Source organism: Epinephelus moara, chromosome 1 (assembly GCF_006386435.1).
Source record: "Epinephelus moara isolate mb chromosome 1, YSFRI_EMoa_1.0, whole genome shotgun sequence".
NCBI lineage: Eukaryota > Metazoa > Chordata > Actinopteri > Perciformes > Serranidae > Epinephelus > Epinephelus moara.
Window position 1 is genome coordinate 4,950,367 of NC_065506.1, and position 16,345 is coordinate 4,966,711.

General features: G+C 39.2%; 1 protein-coding gene across 1 annotated transcript in view; it reads left to right on the forward strand.

Annotated features, from left to right (window-relative positions):
- Positions 1-6,016: 6,016 nt before the first annotated feature.
- LOC126391357 (glycine amidinotransferase, mitochondrial-like) overlaps positions 6,017-16,345 on the forward strand; it is a 21,770-nt gene continuing 11,441 nt past the window's right edge. Inside the window, exons 1-3 of the mRNA XM_050046069.1 lie at positions 6,017-6,246; positions 9,842-10,051; positions 10,210-10,405. Coding sequence (XP_049902026.1) covers positions 6,178-6,246; positions 9,842-10,051; positions 10,210-10,405 — 475 coding nt within the window. The 5' untranslated portion in view covers positions 6,017-6,177. The remainder of the gene's footprint in view (positions 6,247-9,841; positions 10,052-10,209; positions 10,406-16,345) is intronic.

The window sequence follows — 16,345 nt, forward strand, 5'->3', positions numbered from 1 at the left end:
CCTTTCTCTATTGCCCAATGTGGATACTGCATGTTTTTAGCGAGTCCTGTATGTGTTTCTCCTCCTGTGCTCTGTCTTCCGGGTCTGTTATTATTGCTGCGCGTTCATATAGTGTTCTGACCACTGACAATTTGTGTGTTGTGGGGTGTTCTGATGTCCATAGTAAATATTGGTCTGTATGTGTGGGTTTTCTGTATATTTTTATTTTGATGTCTCCGTTGTCTGTGTGGTGAATTTTGATGTCCAGAAAGGGTATAGATTGTTCTGTTTTCTCCTCATGTGTGAATTTGATGTTCCCGGTGGTGTCTGTGGTGTTTAAATGGTCCGTGAGTTTTTGAATGTGTCCTGGTTTTATTTTTTCCAAAATGTCGTCCACATAGCATTTCCACAGTGTGGGTCTGTATTCCTCCAGTGCCAATGTTATGGCCTTTTCCTCCAGATCCTCCATGACAAAACTGCACATGATGGCAGAAAGCGGGTCCCCCATGGCAAATGCTTCTTTCTGTCTGTATGTTGTGTTTCTGAACTGGAAATAAGTTGATGTGGCAATGAACTGAAGAAGTTGAATGATGTCCTGAACAGTTAAGTTGGTGCGTCTCTTGAGTGTTCTGTCTGTTTGTAGCCAGTTCTGAACGATCTGTATTGTTGCTTGTACTGGTGTTTTGGTGAAGAGTGATATGATGTCATGCGATATGAATATTTCCTCTGGCCCTACTTTGATGTTTTTTAATTCCTCTGCTAGCTGTTTTGAGTTCTTGCAGTGTTGATCCATTTGTCCTAAAAGTGGTTTTATTATTTCTGCCAGTGCTTTTGATAAGTTGTATGTGACAGAGCCAATGCTGTCTACAATCGGGCGTAAGGGTGTTCCTGTTTTGTGTATTTTTGGTGTGCCGTAAATCGGGCGTAAGGGTGTTCCTGTTTTGTGTATTTTTGGTGTGCCGTAAATCCTGGGGGTGACGTTGGCTGTAGGTATTAAATGGTTGTACGTTTGCTTGTCTATTTTGTTTTCGTTTAGTAGTGGTTTTACTAGTGCCTTGAGTTTATTTTTCTTTTATTCTGCTGGGTCTTTCCTTAGTATTTCATATGTGTTTGTGTCTTCCAGCATTTCCTTCATTTTTTGTTCATATTTTTCAGTGTCTATTATGACTGTGGTTCTGCCTTTATCTGCCGGGAGAATTGTAATGTCCTTATTTTTTGCTAGTGTTTTTATGGCTTTTTCTTCCTTTTTGGTGATATTGCTGGGTGGTGGTTTGGCTGTTTTCAAGATGCCTGCTACTTCATTGCGTAGTGCTGCCTTTTGTCCTTGATCCTGTATTTTTTCACATGCTAATTCCGTGGCTAAAATGAAATCCTCATGTGGGATGCTTTTTGGTGTGATGGCGAAATTAAGTCCTCTTGTTAGTACACTGTGTTCTGCCTGTGTTAACTCGTGTTTGGACATATTGTGTATCTGATTGACAGATCAGCTGATAAAGATGCGTCACAACCACCACCAAGTGACACTTCTGAGGAAGGCGGAAGTTTCCGCCGAAACATGTCAAGGTATGTAATATCCTAACATGTCTGAGATAAAAGAACAACTAAAGTCATTATTAAAGTTATTCATAATTAAGGGCAGGCCACTTTGAGTGACAGGCTGTCTGCACATAGAGTCCACAGTGCCAGCTTCTCGCCCAAATATGGTCACTTCTGTCTCCAAAAACACAAGATGGCAACAGCCGAAATGCAGAGCTCGAGACTTCAAAACAAGCGTCCACAAACCAATGGGTGATGTCATGGTAGCTATGTCTATTATTCAAATAGTTTGTGAATGTTAGCAAATGAAGAGAGAGAGAGAAAAGTAGAAGGAGCTCAGTGAATCATAGGAGGTCCCCTGGCAGACTGAGCCTATGTCAGCCTAACTAAGGGCTGGTCCAAGGCAAGCCTGAGCCAGCCCTAACTATAAGCTTTATCAAAGAGGAAAGTCTTAAGTCTACTTTTAAATGTAGAGACGGTGTCTGCCTCCCAGACCGACATTTCTGGTTCCACAGAAGAGGAGCCTGATAGCTGAAGTCTCTGGCTCCCTTTCTACTTTTGGAGAGTGTAAGAACAACAAGTAAACCATTCTCAGAGGGCAGTGATCTGATGGAATAATGCACTACTATGAGTTCTCTAAGATATGACGCCGCCTGACCATTTAGAGCTTTGTAGGTGAGTAAAAGGATTTTACAGGGAGCCAGTGCAGAGAAGCTAAAACAGGAGAAATATGATCTCTTTTCTTAGTTCCAGTCAGTACAAATGCCACCACATTCTTGATCAGTTAGAGAGTTTTTAAAGACTCAATGGAGTAACCTGATAATAAGGAATTGTAATAATCTTGGCTAGAGGTAATAAATGTGTGGACCAATTTTTCTTTTTCTTTTTGAGGCAGGATAGGCCTAATTTTTGTAATATTACGCAGGTAAAAGAATGCAGTCCTTAAAGTTCATTTAATATGGGAATTAAAGGACAAATCTTCATCAAATATTTTTCCGAGGTTCCTCACGGCAATGCTTGAGGCCAATGCAAAGTCATCTAGAGAAACTGCATTTATAGATAGAGAGTTTTTGAGGTGTTTGTGGTCCAAGTACTATAACTTCAAGTTTTGTCTGAATTTAATATCAGGTAATTGCAGCTCATCCAGGGTTTTATGTCCTTAAGATATGCTTGAAGTTTAGTTAAACGATACATTTCTTTGGCTTGATCGATAGATACAATTGTGTATCATCTGCATAGCAATAAAAATTTACAGAGTGATTTCTAATGATGTTACTTAAGGGAAGCATATATAAAGTGAATAGAAGTGGTCCAAGCACAGAGCCTTGTGGAACTCCAAAATAAACTTTAACATGCATGGGTGATTCATTATTAACATGAACAAACTGAGATCTGTCTGATAAATAGGATTTAAACCAGCTTAGTGCAGAACCTTTAAGGCCAATTAAATGTTCCAGTTTCTATAATAGAATGTCATGGTCAATCATGTCAAATGCAACACTAACGGCCTATTTCCACCAGATGCGTGTTGGTTGTGACTCCGCTCCGGCACGGCAGTGGCGCTCCGGAGCCCTCCGGAACAGATACGCAGGACTTCTATTTATGCTGGACGCCGGAGCACAACGCAGCAATTCAGCACAGAGCACATCGTGCGGGGCAGGAAGTCGTGCACAGAAACAAAATAAAACATCCGTTTTTTTTCCAAAATAAAATACACAGTGTTCACGGCGGATCATATTTCCCTGCACTACACCTTGAAAACTACATAATGGGCAGAGGCAGGCCTGAAGTCAACAGGTCAGAGGTTTTCATACGTCATTTCACCCCGTTGACACCATGGACGAGGAGAAATTAATCATGGCGGTGCACCGCTCCACATAGCAAACGCAGCCGGTGGGTATTGACGGACGGCGGAGCACGCAGCAGATAACCAGCGCTGCCGTTCCGCAACAGACACGCATCCAGTGGAAATCCGGCGTAAGATCTATTAAGACTAGTACTGAGACAAGTCCTGTTAATTCTTACCAGTGCTGTCTCTCTGCTATGATCTTGACTGAAAATTCTCAAATAAATTATTGTCATGGAGAAAGTCATGCAGCTGATTTGCAAATACATTCTCACGGATCTTTGAAAGAAAGGAAAGATTAGATATAGGTCTATAGTTGGCTAACATCTTTGGATTGAGGGTAGGCTTTTTAGAGGAGGTTTAATTACAGCTACCTTAAAGGACATGTCTAATAAAGAAGTGTTAACTAAGGGTAAAACTGCTTTAACCCTTAGATGCATCAGTGGGTCAAAAATGACCTGGCAAAGTTGTTTTTGTTTGTTTTGTTTTTTTGCTGTATTGTCGTAATGAAAAGTTGTTACTATTTCATATTCCAGGTGTTCTTCAAAAAAATGTATCTTTTATAAATTTAAAGTAATTGTAGTTTAAATATTACTACCCTAAGCTTCCATAAGTGGCTCAGAAAAGACCCGTTTTAGAATCAGTGTGTTTATATGCCATTTTTTGTCATTTTGATTGGAAATAATGATTTGTATTATATTTTGTATTACACTTTGGTTCACACAAGAATGCATTCATTTTATTTTATTTTTTACTTTGTAACATTTGGAACATCTTTCTGAGATGATCGAAAAACAACAAAATTACACAGCCATAGAAAAATGTCACCATTCATTTATGTGTGTGTGTGTGTGTATGTGTGTGCGGGTGTGTGTGTGTGTGTGTGAGTCACGTAAAAGAGAGTTCACATACACATCTGGACCAAAACTGGGCAGGTGCTGAGCCGACAAAAGCACATGAAACGAAAATCAAACAGCTTTCATTTCATGTGTGCGTGTGAGTGAAATACCTGTTTCTGCCTGTTATCATTGCACACACGTACATTGCATTTCCCACACCTATTGTTGACTTTGTGCTATTTGTTAATTAATCAGATCTGACACCTCTTTCTCTTTTGCTGATCTCACTATTGTGGGGACTCTACAACAGAACAAGTCAGACATTCCTCCTCTGATAAAGGTTTCCAAGTCCAGGGAGGTTCACAGCACAGAATTTGGATTTAGTGGCAGCCTTACCATGATCAGCTATGTGAGAAAGAAAGGAATGGCTGTTCTCTTCAATGCACCATCATAGAGTGGTGGATGAAAATACCGGAAAGACAAGAATGGAAGTGATTATATTCTACAACAAGACCAAAGGAGGTGTAGACACCAGTGGTCCACATGGTTGGCACCTACTCCTGCAAGCACCAAACACAAAGCTGGCCCATGGTGTTGTGGTAAAACATGCTTGACATCACCACCCTACACCTTTTTCATGGCTCAGCACCCTAAATTCAAGAGTGGTTTTACCAGTGCACGACGTCCCTTCCTCAATTAAGTCTCAAAGGAGCTTGTCACACCACATATGAGGAGTTGTCTAGAAGGCTGCCCCAACTGCAAACCCCAATCATTGAGGCAGTGGGAAGATGTAGGGTGACAAAAGCCACAACCCAGCCACAGGAAATCATCAGACAGGGCCAGGCAAAGAGAAACAGGTGTTGGATCTGCCCAAGAAACAAAGATTGCAAAGTCAACAATATGTGTGGGAAATGCAATGTATCTGCTGCGTGCATAGATCACACCCAGAAACAGGTAATATGTCACAACTGCATACAGTAAACTGACCTATGTTACAGCAGTACAGTCAGAATTTACAACCCCTTCAAAAATCTAAAATTAAAGGAAACAGAAGCTAATAAAATGTTGTGACATTTAAAAGGTGCAAAAAGTGATAGTCTTTTCTTTGACAATGGACCTCTGATGCGTAGGTACTGGAATGATTCTTGTTCATGCAATTTAAAACAGTAACTGCCTAATCTTGAGGCAACATGTATGTGCTAAGGTAAGTGTAATGCACTTTGTCCTATGGAGAAAGTGTACAGCATGTACATCTGTTAAAGTGTCATCTGGTTATTATATTCAGAAAGTCAAAACTGCAGCTACAGTGACAAAGTTAAGAGAGAAAAACTAACAAACTAATCAGTTGTTACTGGAAGAGTTTGTAGAAAGACATTACATGGTTTCAAATATTTTAGTTGAGCAGGTCCCCTGTAAGTTTTTGTCATAATCCTCCTTATTTAATCTAATATTTCACCCCAGGCTTTATTACAACCAACCCGGACTATGGGATGAATTGTAACATTTCACTCCTTGTGTTGGAGACCAGACCATACATTTTATGCCTGTGTAACAGAGATAATAGCTAGTAGACACACCAAACTGTTTGTATCACATTTTTTAATGTACTGGCTTAAAAGGGTGTCAGGATACAGACAGAAATGTCAAAAATGTTACAACCAGCCCTGGTCTACCCTGGTTATAGTTTTACATCCCAAACGTCTACGTGTCCCAGTGGAGCCGACAAAGCATAATGAATCCAGCTATGTGTACAGAGGCAGGTTTAGGCAGGTGACATCACTAGACGTTACACAGTTTTAAGGTAAAACAGCCAGAACTGTCAAGAGGCGGTTCTGAATGACAGCTGCCTCAGAGGCACGTAGATCCGCTGATATTAAGTTGGCTGTGAGCTGAGTCGTCTTTACTCATGAGCAAACTAAAAGGTGGATCCTGCGCTGCCGTTTGATTTCACTGACACGCTCATTATCACACTGGACAATGCTGCGGGTCGGCCGTCTGAGAGGAGGAAACAGGGGGGCCGACGCTGGCCGTCTGTTCGGAGCCATGGTTGGTGTTTTAGGGGTTTAATGCCTTCTGCTTTTGGAAAAAGGAAAGGAAAAAATGGGGTAAAAAGGCACATTAGCGAATAATAGAAAAGAAAATGTAGCCTACTACATTTTCTTCTTTAGCTGAACTGCTTTCACTTAAGATTAGTTCAGTGTTTATAGATTCTTCTCTTTTTGTCTTCAGCGTTTTATTACATAATATAATTTGGAAAAAAAAATCTAATGTGAAAGAGACTTCAGTACAAGACTATACCGTTTACCGTTTACCAGCCGGAACATTTATTTAACACTAATTACACTTAATATCTGACAATAAAATAAAACAATGAACAAGCAATCATGCAGCAATGGTAATTACACACAACTAATTTTTTTTTTTTTGTTTTTTTGTTTTTTACAATTAGGCCTAATACAAATATTTTATTAGGCTACACTGTATTTTTTCGCTGAGGCATAGAAAAAAATACAGGCATTGGGTTGTCCATCCATCCGTCCTTTTCTTTGAACGTCACATCCAAGGGCGTCGGTTTGCATATGGACGGTAGGGTCATGTCACCACCAATATTTTGGGAGGACAGAACTGTTCCTACCAATATTTAAGCAAACTTGTTTGCATAATCCTCATTCTGACAGTTCTGTGCATGAAAATAGCTGACGGGACAAATCGCCTCTTGCACTGATTCGTTAGGGGGGCAGTGCATTTAATTTTTCACTGGGGGATGATTCTTTATTATGCTGGATCAGAGGATCACCTGATCGCTGATCACACAGCTGATCGATCGATTAGAGACGAAGCTGAAGTTGGCTTAGATTCACCACCTTAAATGTCGCATAACGCCTGTAGATGGTGGTATTCAGTCATTTTCAAGCTAATTCATGAACTGAAAAATTGAACAAATACGGGGAAGATGAAATGAGAATGATCAGTAGAGTGCAATTGTCCTAAATTTTGAGCATTTTAACTGTAGCATATTTTTCTTATTGTCCTTACTCATGGTAATCTGCTTTTCAGTCTTGCTATTTCTGCCTATTTGCTGTGGTCTTGATTGCTCTGTATTAAAAAGTCTCATGAAACTAACACTCCAGTATGACAGGAGATGTCAAAGGGTATCATAATCCTGAGTTTTATTCATTTTACTGTGGTATTTTATGTTAATTGAGATCATTAAAGAAATGATCTCAATTAAGAAATGGTCCAGATCACAAACCACTATACCTAGACTAGTCAAATCTGGACTAAATTAACATGGAGACTCCAGAGACTCATTCATTTGTGAAACCTTTATTCTAGTTGTGAAAATGCAAAAAAGGGAGATTTCACTGCTTTTTCCCCCATCCAGACCACAATAGACCAGGTCCACATCACAAACCACTATAGATAGACTGGTCAAACCACAATCAGGAGCATTAACATTGAGATCATTAAGAATATTAATACTGGAGTATTAGTTTCTAGACTTTATAATAGGATCAAGACCACAGCAAATAGGCAGAAATAGCAAGACTGAAAAGCAGTTTACCATGAGTAAGGACAATAAGAAAAATATGCTACAAACAGTACACTCTACTGATCATTCTCATTTCATCTTCCCCATATTTGTTCCATTTTCAGTTCGTGAATTAGCTTGAATATGACTGAATACCGCCATCTACAGGCGTTATGCGACATTTAAGGTGGACCGAGAAATTCCAATTGGAAGCTGTGAGCGCAGTAGTTGCGACGAACAGCGGGGTCTCTCCTCACAGCACCAAAGTGCCTGAATTAACAAAATAGTCAAATGTTTAGCGATGGAAAGTGACTCATTTATCCTTCTACAGACTTTAGTCTCAGTTTAAATCAAGCTTTTTATGGAATTCCGTATAAATACAAGGACGCATCGCTCCGTGTCTCTCCTCGGCGCTGAGCTTTCATTATTTTTTATTTATTTTTTTATCAGAGGCGGATTTGGGGGCCTGGGAGCCCAGGCAAATTACCATGCTTTATTTTCACTCATTCTCTTTCTGGGGATGTTGATAGATTTTTGGCAGCTGCAGAGAAAGTACTCAAAACCTTTTTCTTAAGTAGAATTATTAATAGCACAGCAAAACTTAAAGTATTGCAGTCAGCAGAGGAATTATTTGCGCAATGTATTTAAATGTACTTAAAGTCTGTTCAAGACTGAGCTTTTAATTCCTCTATAATGCTGGATAGTTTATTAAATAAGAATGCATCATATTTTAAATGTTACATTTTGTGAGTAAAAATCTGAATCTTCAACATAACCAGTAACATTAATTGGTCAGGTGACTGTAATGGTATTGTGTTTTCCTCTTAAGTACAAGTATACAGTTGTGGGGATATGTGGGATATGTTTTGAATGTGCATACAGTTTTGTACATTAGCAGAGATCTTACTGAAACATGCAAGCTAATTAAGTTCAGGGGTTTATAAATATATGTATAAAATGAACTGATCTATTATTGATATGTATAGGTGCCACTTGCACATTTAAAGAGTTTATTCCTCCAGTAAAAGACACAAAGTGAGTGAAGTAAACTGTGCCTATGTGTGTGTTAGCAGGGACAACATGAAATTAGAAAAGGTGAAAAGGAGACAAAAATATTTCAAAGAAATACAGACTGACTGAGAGCCTTACTGCATTATACTCTATTATAGCCTATTTTTACATTTAGGAAACATTGATGTCTGTGTCCTGGGGGAGAACCCCCAGACCCCCTGTTTAATATGTGTCCCTACCAATGCTGAAATAAGACCTATGCCACTGGCAATATCTCAAGAACAGCAGGTTTTCTTCAAATTTGGGACAAATGTCCACTTAGGCTCAACAAATGAACTGATTAGAATTTGGTGGTAAAAGATCAAAGGTCAAGGTCACCCTGACCCTGCTATCGGTCTTATTCTCATGAATGTAATATCACAAAAAGGCCTTGTGGGTATTTCTTTAAATTTGTCACAAATGCCCACTTGGACACAAAGATGTTCACATAGGTTAAATGATAGATTTTGGTGGTCAAAGGTCAATGTGACCTCACAAAACATGTTTTTGGCTTTAATTTAAAAATTCATATGCTAATTATTACATAATTCCACACAAATGTCTAATGGAATAAACTGATGAAATGGTGACATTTTGTATCTAAAAGGTCAAAGGTCAACTTCAGTATGACATCCTAATGTTCTCCAAAAATACCTGTGTGGCCATTCTTCACTGCCGAAACTCATATCTCAGGAACAGAAGGGGAGACATTTGGTCAGATACTGAATAGGTGACACAAATCTTGGGTGTCCACCTTGAAACTGTGCTGATTGTATAGATCCTCTGTGCTGCTGGTTAAAAATGTGTGTGAACCACTCTGTTTTATGAGTCTGGAGAGACATAGATGTAAACTGTAACTGTAACTTGACTGGATTGCGGAGGTATACAACCACAAGGCAGTAATTCCAGTTTAATTTAAAATGGTCTATTGAATCTAAAGAATTGGTATGTTTTGTACAAATGCCCTTCTCAGTAGGTTTTCTTGTCATGTCATAAATGCCATTTCTGTGCTGCAGAACCTTTAAAAAAAAGCTGTGATCTATTTTCCTCCCTCCGCAGCTCAGCCAGGCAGTGAATGAATGGGTGCAGAGGGCATTCCAGAGCACTTCCAGTGCAGTAGCTCCACAGCCGCACCGTGCAACTGATGGTACTGAGCCTGCGCAGCAGGGATGTCCAGTCTGCAGCTACAATGACTGGGATCCTCTTGAGGAGGTGCTCGTGGGTCGCGCTGAAAACGCCCATGTGCCTCCCTTCACTGTTGAAGTGAAAGTAAGTTATAATGTCAAAATGACTTCTGTAAACCAGATGGGCCACTACTGTGTAGGTTTTCTACCAAAAAGCAGCATCATAACTGTAAAATTATGCCTAAATTGACTTGGGAGACATTGAGATAACCCCATGTTGTCATATTGTGAACCTCTCAACAGGCTACCGCATATGAAAAGAACTGGCCCTTCTTCCAGAAGTATGGAGGCAAGCCTTTTCCTGCGGACCACTTGAAAAAAGCGGTTTCTGAGATTGAGGAAATGTGCAATATTCTGTGTCACGAGGGCATCACTGTAAGACGGCCAGAGCCCATTGACTGGTCCGTGGAATACACAACTCCAGACTTCAAATCATCAGGTAAAGAAATAGACAAAGCAGAAGTATCACTAACCAATAAGACCTTTACACTGACCTTTACATATACTTCTAATCCAGCACATTTCAGAGTAAAGTATTGTAGGCTACTTTTTTCCTCCATTAGGCTTACAATAATCTCCCAGCTTTACAGTAGTTACCATGTACTTTCAGATTTGTATTGTGCATAGGCTACAAAATGATCCATTACATAATAACATATGATGCATTTTTACTGATTAAATGAGTTAAAGTATATATCTATATCATATCTATATCTATCTATATATATAGATATAGATATGATATAGATTTGAAGTTTTTTCTCTTTATTTTTACCTAATTCACTTTAATCTAAATTCAGCTATTTAAAGTTTGAAAAAATGGCTACATGTTAAAAATACGGCCTTGTCTGCTTATCACTAGAGTTCTCTCTGTTAAGCTCAAGATTATTTCAATCAGGAGAGACAAAAGAATTAAGTGCTATGAGAAATAAGTTGTAGTAGTAGTAATGAGCAAGACATGGAAATAGTTGAAGTAAAGTCATATATTACTGCTCATATAATACACTGCAACCTATAGTAAATTCAGAAGTGCGTCACTGTTTTTAAGAATATGCTGTATTAATTATCATCTTTATTTCCAAATGTTTTTATTCAAATGCAACCAAAATTGACTCAGACATTCTTTGGATACTAGATATCACGTTTCAACTGGTGTTCAGATCAGTTTAACAGTTAGTCTGCAGTGATATTTATTCTATACGCACAGCATATTCTATTTCATCTCAATTTTAACCAAATGTCACCAAGATATTTGACAATATACCTGAAATCAGCAGAATGATGTGAGTTTTTTCCCAGAATTTTATCACCAGCGCTTCAACTGTTATTGATATCTCATTGTGTTTTGAAAATAATGACCAATGAACTTCAGAGGGGACGTGGCTCAGCACATAACTCCACAACCTTTGGGCCAATCATCACAAAACCTGCAAGCAATGTCTTGACAGGTACCAGGAAAATATCCTGAAAGTTTTATTTAAATTGACCACTGGGGGGGCACCACACATGAAAAAAAAAAAAAAAAAGAAATAGGCATGGGAAATTGATTGTCCTATCATTACAAAACTTGCAGGGTATGTTAAATAATAATGATGAAAAATGTGTTTTAAATTATTTCAAAATCGGTTCATAGGGGGCAACACCAGTTCCAAACAAGTGCAGTGGCCTTTCACAAAATGTTGCCATAAATCAGTGAGGGTTTCTTCACATCACCAAACTCTGTGGACTTTTTAAACTAAGCCATTAAGGTGCCCAAAATGTTTCTGCTGTTGACCAACAGGAAGCAACAGTGTTTATGGACATATCTGCCGTGACGTCATTCATTGGTGTGTGGTCTCCCATTTTAAAATCTTGAGCTGTTGCCTTTTTTTCCTGCCGTGAGGACCAAGGTACCTTTTAACCGTTTGTTTTCTGGGAATAACTGACACAATCAGAAACCAGAAACAAGTCGTTTTTTCGTTTTTGGGCAAAAAACACACAAAAAAAGGAAAAAACAGTTTGTTTTATCGTTTTTTGTTTTTGGCAAAGAAAAAATACGAAATTCAGCTCAATTTCTTGTTTTCTGATCCTACTGCAAAAAAAAACAAATTTACCACTCCATATTTCGTTTCATTGGTGGGCGGGCTCTCAGCGCTCCCTTGCTTCCGATTGGCTAACGTGCTCTGTCACTTACATTTGGGCTGTGCCCTTCAAAATAAGGTTACCTCTTGGCCTTTACGCCAGCAGGATGTCTCTGCAGACCCGGAGGCTGCAGACGCACAGACAGGCAATGAAGTAATGCAACAGCGTTTTATTGTATTGCCTGTTAATATGCAGCTGATAGACCATGAAAATGAAAGCTCTATAGTAAGTTTTCTTCAGGATGTACCGTGAACAGTGAAGTCTGTTCTCGGTAAAACTATCAACATGACAGCAAGCACGCCAAAAGTAGTTATTAAAAATGACCAGCAGGTGTCGCACTGCATCAAAGTTGTCATCAAAAATACAAATATGAATGAATAGGCCTATGTTGACAGCCAGATGGGAAAAAACTGATGTACATCTATGGAAAGGCATTTACTATAGGCTACTATCAGTTAGAGTTAAGCTGTCACTGGACTTTCCCCTCAGTTGTGGTCACATGGAGACACTTGATAGTAATTGTGCAGACAGTTTAGAGATTCACACTACCTGCTATGGTGGAGTAAGAAGAACCATCTATTTTTTTTAATTTATTTTATATAGCCTAAGTCTGTGCCTCTGTGCACATGGATCAGACAGTCAGTCTGTCAGAGCAGCACCTGCACTGAAATGTTTATTGCAAATAATGTGTATTCTCAGTTAAAATTATAAACCGTTTGAACTGAGCTCTGCTGTTGTCTTAATTTTTGAGCCAACCTGTCATTCTTAATTTAACAGACACACATCAGGTAGGGTATGGGTGAATAGCAGCTACAGACAAAATTGTGCTAAGTGGTAAGATTAAGATGTCCTTTATTGAACCCAGGCATTCACACACAGTGCAACTATAAAAATAAGAGACGAATACAATGAAAACAATTTGAGTAAAAATATACACATGATGTGAGAAAAGTATTAATAAAAGGGAAAGTATGTACAAATGAATAGGAGATAGTATGTAGCCTATGATACATGCTATATACAGTACAGCACAATGCTACATGTACAAAACCTATATACAGTACAGCACAATGCTACATGTACAAAACGGTGCATGTTATATACAACACAGTGTTTTTTGGAATTGGATAAACTGTCCAATGCTGTTAAAACACGCTCAGACTATTAAAGAAACTCACTTTCAAGCTACATTCTGCAGCTGCACCACGATCCTGCTCACTCACAAATATTAATAATCTCCAATATTAGACTATATGAATTATGTTCCATCAGTGCGACCAATCACATCAATAGAGATCATTATTCATTGATCCTACGTGTCTAAAGCTTCACACAGATTTTTATAATTTTAACTGAGAATACACATTATTTGCAATAAACATTTCAGTGCAGGTGCTGCTCTGACTGACTGACAGCTGTCTGATCCATGTGCACAGAGGCACAGACTTAGGCTATATAAAATAAATAAAAAAAACTAGATGGTTCTTTTTACTCCACCATAGCAGGTAGTGTGAATCTCTAAACTGTCTGCACAATTACTATCAAGTGTCTCCATGTGACCACAAATGAGGGGAAAGTCCAGTGACAGCTTAACTCTAACTGATAGTAGCCTATAGTAAATGCCTTTCCATAGATGTACATCAGTTTTTTCCCATCTGGCTGTCAACATAGGCCTATTCATTCATATTTGTATTTTTGATGACAACTTTGATGCAGTGCGACACCTGCTGGTCATTTTTAATAACTACTTTTGGCGTGCTTGCTGTCATGTTGATAGTTTTACCGAGAACAGACTTCACTGTTCACGGTACATCCTGAAGAAAACTTACTATAGAGCTTTCATGTTCATGGTCTATCAGCTGCATATTAACAGGCAATACAATAAAACGCTGTTGCATTACTTCATTGCCTGTCTGTGCGTCTGCAGCCTCCGGGTCTGCAGAGACATCCTGCTGGCGTAAAGGCCAAGAGGTAACCTTATTTTGAAGGGTACAGCCCAAATGTAAGTGACAGAGCACGTTAGCCAATCGGAAGCAAGGGAGCGCTGAGAGCCCGCCCACCAATGAAACGAAATATGGAGTGGTAAATTTGTTTTTTGCAGCAGGATCAGAAAACAAGAAATTGAGCTGAATTTCGTTTTTTCATTTTTTTTTGCCAAAAACAAAAAAACGAAAAAACGACTTGTTTCTGGTTTCTGATTGTGTCAGTTATTCCCAGAAAACAAACGGTTAAAAGGTACCTTGGTCCGTGAGGTTTAAGAACATAGTTCAGTACATTTGTGCACAGTAATGAGCAGGGAAATGTCCATCTAGCTTACATGTGATGTTTCTTAAGATCTATACTATGTGCACCTAACAGCTGCTACACTTACACATTCACTTTCTACATGTATCATTTATTTATAACAGGCAACAACAAAGAAAATGCCCCATTGTGCACCCTTTAGTGGTCTTCACAATAAATAACCTTTTAAAATAATAATGCTGTTCTCTGAATACATTAAATCATAAACCAATCATCTATCTTCGAAACTACAATGTAGGCCTATGTTCAATTACATCAATCAGGCTAACAGCATTCTGCTATCTTCTCCTCATTTTGTCTCTGCTCTTCTAATGTTATTTTTTCACTCCTTCCCTTTGCTCTCCCCATTTTCTTCCCCTCCTCTTTCTTTTTTAAATAGTCATGCAATAATTATTATAATTAACCTTGAAATAAGTGATAAAGTTGGGTGTATTAACTGTGGTGGAAGTTGAAGACAGAGGGGCAGGGCTTAACTCAAACTGTCAAGTAAACCACACACTTTCAATTGAGAATTGGTGCCATGGGACACATTTTTGAAAATTAAATGTAAAATTATTAAAACAAATGGGGGGGGGGGGACATCAAAAATGCCACTTATCCAGTCAGAGGCTAAAGAGACGGGCTTGTGCACCACCTGGGTTCTGTGCATGTGCCTGTGTGGGTGTAGCTTTTGGAGCCTCAAGTGGCCAGTAGAGGAACTGCACTACAGATTTTTGGCACTTCCATTTCGGCTTGTGTGGTTAAACCAAACTGTTCTGATTTGGAAATTGTCAAATTCAGCTGCTTTGTCAATGTTATTGGCAGTAGACATCTGACACCAAAAGCCACCGATACGATCACAGTGGTATGATACGCTGCCGGTCTATCACTATGTAAAGTGGCTGAACTTTTCTCAGTGTTATGATACGCCAGACAGTGCCTGCCGCAGCAGTGACATTCGCAGACAACACCATAAGTTCATAAGGCAGCCAGACTTCATCAGTTGCACTGGTATGAGCCGCTGCTGGACGGTGTTGGTTTGAAACATGGCCGGTAATGCTGCCTGCTGCTGTCAGGCTACATAACCAACACTGCTCACAGTAAACTGCACCATGGACACTTTAGGGACACTATGGACACTTTATAGACCACTATAAGCATTGTTGTCCCCCATGTTCTTGTTTATTTGCACATTCAATATTCACTTTGCACTAAATATGTTCACTTTAATCTACTGCTTACTTTTATCCACTGCTCATTATTATTATTATTATTTATTGCTGTTTCTTGTATTTGTTGTACTTTTTTGCATGCCTAGTTTTTTTAAAAAGTTTTTAAATATTGAAATCTTTAATTTGACTCTTTACCCTTGACTGCTGTAACACTGGAATTTCTCAATTGTGGGATCAATAAAGGTGTATCTTATCTTCTTATCTTATCTTATCTTAATGATTCAATATAAGGAGCTGGAGAGTCCCAATAGAGCGGCTGGGAGGGGTGGTGGATGGGTCAAACAGACCTTGGACTTTCACTTGGAATGCCGGTGTTTGCTTCCTGTATGAATGTGGAGTCAAACCATGATGTTTTTTCCAAACCTAACCACATGCTTTTGTTGGTTGCGGCATCCTGGAACGTCAACAACAGAAGCAGGGGGATTCCTAGTGCGTAATATGTAGACATGAAAAGCCACAGACAAAGCAGCGATGTGTGATGACTTGGGATAAGACGCATTAATTAAGCTGAAACCTAAGTGAGTGGGTGGGTGAATTCTGTTTGCTAATGCCAGGCGCTGCCATGAGGTCATAAACCAGTATCCAGGATTGAAGTTTGCCGGTGAGGTAAACCATGGACTGCGGAACGCATCTGAACAAGGGGGGGCCATAATTTCAAGTCACGCAGAGGGGGTGGGGGGGCATATGCATTGAAACAGACAATATTACTGATGTATTAAATAACGTTGCGGAGCACTTTTTTT